The 9787-nt window shown below is 37.8% G+C and overlaps 1 protein-coding gene across 2 annotated transcripts; it reads right to left on the minus strand.

The window, feature by feature from the left end:
- Positions 1-137: 137 nt before the first annotated feature.
- Positions 138-9558, minus strand: LOC141911196 (uncharacterized). 2 transcript variants are annotated; one of them, XM_074802187.1, is made up of 22 exons: positions 9444-9469; positions 9200-9367; positions 8597-8708; positions 8189-8264; positions 6720-7953; positions 6397-6490; positions 6180-6251; positions 6022-6098; positions 5542-5871; positions 4978-5195; positions 4602-4806; positions 4344-4523; positions 3953-4250; positions 3491-3607; positions 3289-3408; positions 2729-2821; positions 2507-2636; positions 2334-2417; positions 2101-2252; positions 1942-2010; positions 1700-1859; positions 138-1540 (listed from the first exon to the last, which is right to left on the minus strand). In XM_074802187.1, the coding sequence occupies exons 3-22, from the start codon at positions 8695-8697 to the stop codon at positions 1388-1390; spliced, it is 3963 nt and encodes a 1320-aa protein (XP_074658288.1). In that variant the 5' UTR covers positions 8698-8708; positions 9200-9367; positions 9444-9469; the 3' UTR covers positions 138-1387. The 2 variants fall into 2 exon arrangements, with proteins under 2 accessions (XP_074658288.1, XP_074658280.1); XM_074802179.1 differs by lacking the exon at positions 9200-9367 and having other exon boundaries at positions 9444-9558.
- Positions 9559-9787: the final 229 nt, after the last annotated feature.

Consider the following 9787-nt stretch of genomic DNA (forward strand, 5'->3'; position numbering starts at 1 on the left):
ATATTTCAAGAGTGAAATGTATGTAGAGTCAAACCTACTCTTCATCATCGACCACAAGTCCCTAGATTACTATACTAAACCTTAACCAACAATCATAAGTGCATGTATAATTTTAAATAACAGATGATTTTATTTTCACACATGGTTTGAACATTTTATACACTTGATTTTGATATTTAGTTCAAAGAGATTTCAATTCGTACATTTTATAACATAACTGTAACATCACTGAAAAATATTTTTGTAGGTCCTCATCCATTCGTTAGATTGGAAAATTACTTTTCACCTCTTACACATTTTCAATCATTATTATGTACACCCTACCCTTCCAACCTTAAATCTATGTAATAAATGGATGACCTATTTAGAAAGGACAACCTAATCTAAGTGCCTTCCTTTAAACATCAAAGTAATGACACTAAGGTAAATAGTTGACAACAACACATTTTATTAGCTTCCCCATAATAAGCATGAGAACAACACAAATCATCAACAATCTTACTCGGTTATGAATATCCATAGAAAAAGATAGAATTTACAGATTTACACACTAAACATGATTTTTCTTTCTTATTTCTCACCAGAAATATGTGACTCATAGAAAAATATAACACACATACCATATGTACATATATTTCTCATGAGAAATGTGTAAGAAATGTATGCATGTACGTCACCACTATTTGTTTTTCATTCATGACCAAACGCCCCATGAAATAGCAGCCATATTCATAAAAGCTTTCTTACTAAGTCAGTAAATAACTCAGTAGTTAATGTAGTTAAAGTATACATAGGTACTAAGGAACTTAGCAAGAAACCAGACTTAGTGAGGTTTCATGAGTACGGCTGTTGGTTCCTGTTAAGGGAAGCAAACTGATAAACCAAGTGTATCTATTCCATGCAGCATTGTAACTTCGTCTGTCCCACAAAGGTAAGTAAATGCAAGATCTCAAAGCTATCATGCCTCAAGTCTTTATTGTCCATTAAACAATGCATATTCATAGATCCACAGACTCTAAAACGAAGAGTCCATGATAGAACATAAGGGTAGGGTAAGTGGTGTATTTGTAAAACACATACCGGTAATATGAATTAAATAAATGCAGACAGACATCAGAAATAATGTATTACATAATTATAATAATGCACGTTGACCCTGCTTATACAATGATTACACCAATGTTGTCCGCTAACTATTATTTCGAACAAACTGATGAGAATTATCGTATGTAAATAGAGACAGTATAAGATCACAAACCTATATACATGCCGGTTAAGAGAAATTACGATGCACTTACTGTTTTGTTTTGACAATTGGACGACATTTGACTAGCCACATTGAAATCAGGCATGGCCCAATAAGTAGTAATATCAATGATTAAAATGTTCACTTATTTTGTCCTTTCGCATTTTTTTTACCATATTTCTCCTGTAATTCTAACAGTAAATTACGTAGGTATTCGCGCTTTTTCTGTGCCTTCTCTAAAGCAAACCATTGTTCCAATCCTTTCAGTGGGAAGAAGAAATTCGTGATTGGATTCTGAAATGGTAATTGCAAAGAATGATGAATAAACAAGCATCAAATATCATGGAATCTTTTCTGGAAATCATGGTTTCCTGTATTGGTGTTAACTAGGAGCTGTTCGACGATTCGACTCCAAAATATCGGAGCATGAATAACTTATCTTATTATACAAACCTCAAAGAATGATTCCACATATTGAAGTACATATATACCACAATCACTGTAGTTAGTTTGCTGTGGTACATTTGCACAATAACCAAACATAGTTTTATTATCAAATACTCGTGCTCCTTCCGCTGTAGCTTTTTTGGTGTCCCATTCAACTTGAATATACCTATAGGAAAAAAAATCAAATTAATACAGGTACTACAAAATTTGATTTTATTTGAGCTCCATCTCTAACAAAATTTACTAACCCTCGAAGAATTTTCATGACATTGCATCGTAGCGAACATTTCAGGGAATCCATTATCAAAATGCAAGACCTATAGATATGAATACAACATACCATAATGACATTTTGGGAGTAAGCAACATAGCAAATACATAAATGAAGAAATCCGACATATATTTACCGTTTACTGGCTCTACGGAATGTTCTTACAGCTTCATTAGAAACTAATGATGTATCTGCATCAGTCATCTGATCATCACTGAGTGATTCCTCAAGTTTATCCACCTCTTCTTCATCAGCGGGATCATTTTCCTCCTCTTCTTCTTCATCATCCTTTACAGAAACAAAATAATTGAATATTCAGCACTCAGTTGATCGGTATTTCTCCCTCCAAACCGTAAATTCTGTACCAACCTGATCAGTTTCCATCGGTTGTTCGGGTTTCACTTCAAGGGCAGCAGTTTCAGCGGCAGCAATGACGACAGGAGGTAGAGGCTCCTGAAAAACGGAAGTAAATCATCCGACTGTCATTTCATTATTTCATACCAACAAAACCCATTATTTTTTCAAACTTCCTTCAAACATACCTTTACTTCTGAAGAGCTAATCTCAGGATTAACCGAGAGTAGACACTCAACTTCTTTTGGGTGAACTTCACTCACGACGACTGGCTCCATCAATGACGGGAAACAAATTATGGCTAGATACCAATGAGCACTAGAAAAATATAGTGATTTTTGTCCATCTTAACTAGATTATTAGAACTTATGTTGAGGCACTTTTATCTCAAGGCTTTAGAATTAACTTACTTTTCATTTATGGGAATAATGAGGTAATCTTTGCTAAATATGTCCACCTTGCGAGTCCACTGCTTCACACGACCATGTCTTCTTACCATTAACCTTAAGCACCATAGATTTAAGAGAATTCAGCAAAAAAACAGACAAACAAAGAAAACAAACCCAGCGACAAGAGTTCTTGGCTCAGGCTTGAATCTGTCATCACTGACATAGCAAGAGGCACTCAGTCAGTTCCCATTGCATTTTGGATATATTGTATCTAGGGCGATAGCTAAATTTTGTCTACATAACTTTTCAAAAATTTCAACCCCCGTTCCCCAGTTATGAAGTTATCTTCAAGGTCATGTTGCAGAAAGAAGAGAGTTTTTAGTGCCTAGTTCTGCCGCTAGATGGCCCGCTTGTTCCATTCTTCGGACTGCACAACTAGACCCCGATACTACCATTGTACCCAAGTTTCATCAAGATCGACCCACTTTCAAAAAGGCTAAGTCGCCGAAACGGAAGCCCGAGTCTCATAACGGAAGCCCGAGATTGATAACAAATGCACGCCACCAGCATTCGATACGTACGACAGGTTTGTATCTTCTTTTCCTTTCTGTGGTTTCTGTGTTAGCCTCTTATAAAAGAATGAGCTAAATATGTGTGTTTTTGCACGTACTTCTTCCGATAATTTTTCCATCAGGAAATACCTAAAATGAAATACATGTATCACAATAATTCAGTACTGAACACGTCAAGTAAGTACACAATCAATCGATAACTTAATCTTACTTCAGGTAGAAGTCAATGATGACATCGTTCAGAAATTCTAATTCGTTTAAGCAGTTTAGATCTTCATTTGTAACTGTGATAGCTCCGGTGGCCGGCGGAGGTGGATACGTGAACAATCTAAAAATAATTTAATCACCGGTAACTATCAAGGATAATTAATGTTCTCATTGCGACATTCGTAGTTGAATCTTATCATCCTCCTCTGGCAGGGATTCGAGCCTGATCGCATCGACATTGCCACGACGGGTTTTCCCATCTAAAGTTCTTCCGTGAAATTTCCCTCGACGACTATAGGACGAGCAATCTGATTGGTGCCGCAAATTTTTGTGCTGCAAAGCTGCGCATGTACCTGCACACCCGGTCTACTGTGACAGGGGTTTGTGCCGTGGCTGAGTGTAGCGATGCCATCAGGTTCGAATCCCTGCCGAGGGAGGATGGAATCTCGTGAACTTATGTACATACTTATACATGGGAACTGAGGAATTCGACTTGGAATCCAAATGAGATTCGGCAGACGCAGAACTTGCTCCTGTTTGAAGTCTTGTACGAATAGTTGGTGTTTGAGGAGATGCTATCAGTTTGTCTACACCAGACGTCATGTACAAAATATGATTCATAAAGTCAGCGTCAACGCTTTCCAATATCTTCTTGCCTTGACCACGTTTTTCCGTAATAATTTCATTAAGCAATGCCAACGCATTAGACTGAACTGTGTCAAGACCGTTTGTCAAGATGAAAATTATCCTTTTATGAGCTTGATCTGCAGAGAAATAACATGTCATATGTGATAAATATCTTGTTGCGGTAATGAAAGACGACCAGATCAACGACGTTTGGGGTACGATCAACATACTTGGAGAATCCGGATCGTACCAATGTTGATCACCAATTTTCATTTTCATTGCAGTGCGAATTTTTTGCGTAGCCGACGGGATCAACAGCAAGGCGATTGATGGAAACGACCTCGCATTGCAAAATTCCACTTTAACAATTTCATCAGTTTTTATCAACAGTCGGTGGTTACGATTTTCCCCTGACAAAGACACAAAATCATCTTTCACAATCGAAAGCGAATCTATCGAACGAAGCTGAATATTTTACTTTTACTTACAAGTTATAACAAATCGACAACTAAACTTATCCAGGGAAACGAAATCATTAGACGAACAGTTTGCTGTACCGATTCGAATCGATCGACACGTAAAAACACAAACTGGATTTGATGCCACTGCGCTGGTGACTACTAGATCCGCATCATTCATCGTCAATTTTGCCGCATTCAACCTTGGTTTCTTCGAACAAGGAATATTTCCAGTCTGAAAAAATTAAATCGGGAATCAACGTGAATGCATCTTGAATTTTCGCATTACTTGCATTCAGACATAGGCCTATAATATACTATAGATCCATGGAGTAATGATAACGAATAAAAGACCTGTTTTTCTATACATATTTGTAACTTCAAAAGATGGTAACAGGCCAAATACCTGATCTTCCATTCGTTGGCGGCGGTTGAGTTGAATTGGAGGAGAAGGACACGGTGATTCACTCATACTAGGAAGCCTTGATGAACACGGGGATTCACCTACGCTAGGCATACAAGATACGTCAACATTCTGACTGGTATTCGATACAGAAGTATTTGAAAACACTGATGAATGATCTTCGTTGTCTTCATCTTCATCGGATGAGATTGTGACCATTTCTAAATTCAATGAATTAATAATATATCAAAAGCAAAGCTTGCATAATACAGGGAACTTCTTTATAACGAACTCGGATATTTCGATTTATCAGATATAACAAATTTCGTCCCAAATAGGTAAATCAATTAATTTCATACTGGGTATACAGTAATCCTGGTCCCAACTGTACCAGTTTAGGCGTGGTTTTCTGTACAACTACACACATTTTAATTGCCTATTTCTCAAATTTAGAGGAGTCTAGGGCATTCAAATTAAAGGAGATTCGAACACCTTTAAAAGCATTTTCCGTTTAAAAGGAGTTTTAAAGGAATGAATCAAGGAGTTGTAGGAACCCTGGATATGCACCTGGTTTGGCTGGCTCATTGCGAACAGCCATCGACTTGTTTTTCAATCGTCCACCATTCAGTATTGCTTTTGTCATCTTCTGCTGTTGTTGCTGCAGTTTACTCGTGTAAAACTTCTTCTTGTCGACTTCAATACTGCTCCGTATGACCCACTTACAATCCGGTGTTAAAGGCTTCTTGCATGCATCACAACTAACATAATTTTGACTCGCGCATCCACAATTTTTACACAAACAATTCACGCGTTCACCGGGCAGCACTTTCATGTTAGCAGGAGGAGTTCTTTTAGAGACACTGATTTGACCACTGCCGGAGCTGCTCTGACTCGAGACTGAAATATCAAAAAATATCAAACTGATAATTAATGGCTTGCCCGATTTCATTTGCCAACAATTTATAATCTAAATTTTAAAAAGCCTTTCCCATTGATAAGTCAATACAGACTAAGTCTTGGCGAGTGAGCATTCAAAAGCTGTCTTACCAAGTGGACTCCTTAGAGACAAAATGATACTCTGATTCTTGCCAGTTTTTATGGTGGGGTTTTGATGGATTGATTGCCTGAAACAAATCAAACTTGCATGTAATAAAATGCAAGATTTAGTCCAAGTACCTTAAACATGAGAAATACATATACCGTACCTTTCCAAAGGCCCATACTTGTTTTCAGCATGCTTCCAATTTCTTGAAGATAATAAATTTTGATTTGGCGAACTAGAAAAAACAGGAATGTAAATAGTATCCCAAATAAAGATGTTCTTAATCAAAGGCAGACACAAATTACAAACTACTATTTTTGTATGTAATTTGGAAGCATCAATTAAGGAGTTTGCACAGTAACAATAATTAAATGCAATACCTCGCTGCCTGGTCCGTTCCACCAGTTGAATGAATTCCAGTCGCGTTATCTTGGGAATTATTTTTACCCCCTCCAGAAATCTTAGATACTCGAACTGCAATAATTAAGACGAATACTTCGCATTGAAATCCAGAATGACACACATACATGTATATATTGCTGAGAATGAACGTAATATGTAATAGAATTTTCATTCCTTCCGGGAGATTGAACATATTAAATCGTATGCATTCTTTCATATTTAATACAACTCGATTTCAGATTTTGCATGAAAATTTTAAAAGAATATGCTATTGAATGTTTTAAAACGTATATCAACATACCAGGGTTTTGTATAATGCCATCACTAATATTTCTCTGCGGCAATAGAATATATTCGGAATTCTGCAGTTTTACGTACGGTCGGCCATACTGATCCTGAAACAATTCAGCATTAATCCGCTGGTTGGGACCATCTCCACTTGCCGCGCACTTAACATTATTCACCACAAGCTTTCCTACAGCAGGGGACTGTATCTGTTCAACAGATTTATCACTATTGTCACTTGTGCCGTTGTCTATTAAGGAAGAGTTTGCACTGGCAGCATCACGCGTTTCAGTAGTTTTATTAATCACTTGACCACCGACTGAGATTTGCCGCGTGCCCGGTGTGTATATCAGTGTTTGTAGTTCACTCGTTGGCTGCTGCTGCTGCGGTTTCACTAAACGAACTGAACTCACAGCTTGATTCGATACAATAGCATACTGCTGCTGCTGCTGCTGCACGCCTTGTTTCAATACGGATTTCGCCACGTTCAAAGTTTGAGTTTTGTGCCATAAAGATGACGGCGTCGAAGCTCTAGGTGATTTGAACCGAGAATTTCCGGCCACCGGCGAATGTGCTTTGACTTTCGGATGAGCAAAAAGAGCATGATTAATGATACTCGTCGGCGTCGTTGTTCGAACGTTTGATCCGTTTAACGAAGTGTTGGTATCAATTAATACGCTCGCTCCACCTTGTTGTGACTGTACAACACTAGCTCCCTCACTCAACAATGGACTATTTTGAGCTTGAATCGGTACGGACACTGTAATCGGCGCGGTGGAATTTGAATTCATCGGCAGAATAATAGTTCGCTGTACTTGTTGCGGCTGAGGTATAGGATTGACCAGTTTCAAATTCGACGCAATCAACGTCGTCTCCGCAGTTGGAGGAACTGCTGGCGTGTTGATAATACGTTCGACTAATTCAGCATTATTCGATGTTGAGATTTGCTGCGGTGTAAAGACAACATTCGATTCCTGTTCGCTGCCCACAGAAGGCGATGAATTATCAACTTGTAGCGCATCCGCTCCGACAACATTTTCAACGCTGTTACATTCAGAATTCATCGAGGACTGTTCATCTTGTGATGTCTCGTGACCAGACATCTCGGTACCGGACTGATGAACTTCCACCGAGTACTGATCCTGTGAATTTGTTCTAAGCGCTTCGTCGAATAATCTATAGTCATCATACGAGATATAAAACACTTCGCCATTTTGCATGTATTTTATATACTGCGTCCCATTGAGAACCTGAAAAATAAACTTAGCTTTTAACACAGCCTTTTGAATTGTCAACTCCAACTTACTAATAAATTCTAGCCGAGGTACATGAATTCTGAGGCAGTCAGTGCAGGGATAGGTTGTCATCACACAAAGATAGTAAGAATTTAGTAATATATTGTCCAATGCACGTGATAATCAGAGACAATTGATACAGATGTAAACATGAGTCTACTGTAGCACATTGTAAAATTTAAAAACCTACCTCAACAGCTAATATATTACATTCATTTTCAGTATCTTGTTCCTCAACTGCTCCCGTAACAATCTCTACTTCAGAGCTGAAAATAGTATGTCATCAAATTTATTGCCTATTAAAAACTTGAAAAACCTTTTAATTTAAACCTCATTTGTATGCCATAATCCAAATGTCTTTTGATTGGAGAGTATCTTATGTTGCCAATTTGAGGAAACAATTTTCAGATATGTTGCAATTTGCCTTCATTGCAATAGACAATCATCTATTAGGGCCCTATATCAATCAGCTATTTCTCGATTTAGAAGTCCTTCTGACCAAATTGAGGCATATCAAAAGAAGACCAGCCGATTAGCAATAAAATTATGGATCGATATATCACATTGAGACTAAAAGTGGTTAGGCTAGGGGATTTACCTGTTCTCATCGTGAGACGGCATCAGTTGTTGTACTGTAGTCGCTATATTCTCAGTTGGAAACTGATTTGATGTAGAACACCCTTTTTTCTGTTCTTCCATATGGTCAAGAGCTGCAGAAAAAAAGGGGAAATGTTGCACGAATCAACCTAACCTGAGAGCCAGAGGTGGTGTCTGTCTGTTAGGGCCCCGGGTTTTGGTAGTAGATCCAGGCCAGGGCTATGATAATGGTTACGGGAGTCTGTGAACAGAGTGCAACAGCTGTGGTTACGGAAGCCCAGTTAGCGCATGCCTTACGTAGTATAATTCTTACTTGTAATATTGGGATTGGAAACCAAAGCAAAAAACCAAGTGTTCGTCTGTATACCCACTGCATGCTTGATAAAATTTAATTCATTTACAGCCAAATCATACCCTAAATCCTATTAATTCACCCATGCGCGTACATAGATATAGTATAGACTACCATAACCGTAGACAATTTGATTTTATTTATAAAGATGTCGGCCAAAAGTTTTAGCCTTAACTAAATAATAAGCTTGAAATAATAATCATTATTATTGCTTCATCGACAAAATATCCACTGCCATAGACTAGTGTCAACATTTTAAGTTTTCAAAGATTCAACTCTATCAGTATCGACCGAGGGCCAAGTCCACGGAGAAGTATGCGTCGATCAGTCGATTGTCGGCTTCATTCGATTCTTCACGTCAGTCAGCCAGTCAAGACGTCAGTCTCATTCAATTCCAATCTCATTGACGGCTACGCTCAACTCGACAAGGCAAAAATGACAGCAGATTAAAAATGGAATACGCCACATATAAATATAAAAGGCGAATGAAACTTACCTTCGAACAAAGACATCGGTTTATTATTGATAGGAAGCTTATTGACGCTGGAATCCTCGCTTATATCGCACATTTTACACGCATTTTGAAAAAAAATTATTCGCCATTAAATCGTTAGACCGCTTTACGACAGCTAGTTCGTATGCTGCTATTAACATTTTTTATTTATGTAGTTCAAATATCATCATATATATCTATGAAAGCATATAATTATGATATATTTATTCAAAACTGTTAGAAAAAAAGAAGTTTTCTAGTTAAAAGGCCAAAGCAAATATCGACATTTTTGGAACGTCGTAAAGTGTGAAAGAAAATAATGTATGGTCCCGCACTACGACTAAACT

This window comes from Tubulanus polymorphus, chromosome 1 (assembly GCF_964204645.1).
Source record: "Tubulanus polymorphus chromosome 1, tnTubPoly1.2, whole genome shotgun sequence".
In the NCBI taxonomy this organism is placed as follows: Eukaryota; Metazoa; Nemertea; class Palaeonemertea; order Tubulaniformes; family Tubulanidae; genus Tubulanus; species Tubulanus polymorphus.

Excerpts from the sequence above, each read along its gene's own strand:
- LOC141911196 (XM_074802179.1), bottom strand. The coding sequence starts at position 9,516 with ATGTGCGATATAAGCGAGGATTCCAGCGTCAATAAGCTTCCTATCAAT. Across the intron at positions 4,524-4,601 it reads TTGTCGATTTGTTATAACTT|GGGAAAATCGTAACCACCGA; the intron begins GTAAGTAAAAGT and ends TGTCTTTGTCAG. Across the intron at positions 2,418-2,506 it reads TTAGCTCTTCAGAAGTAAAG|GAGCCTCTACCTCCTGTCGT; the intron begins GTATGTTTGAAG and ends TCCGTTTTTCAG.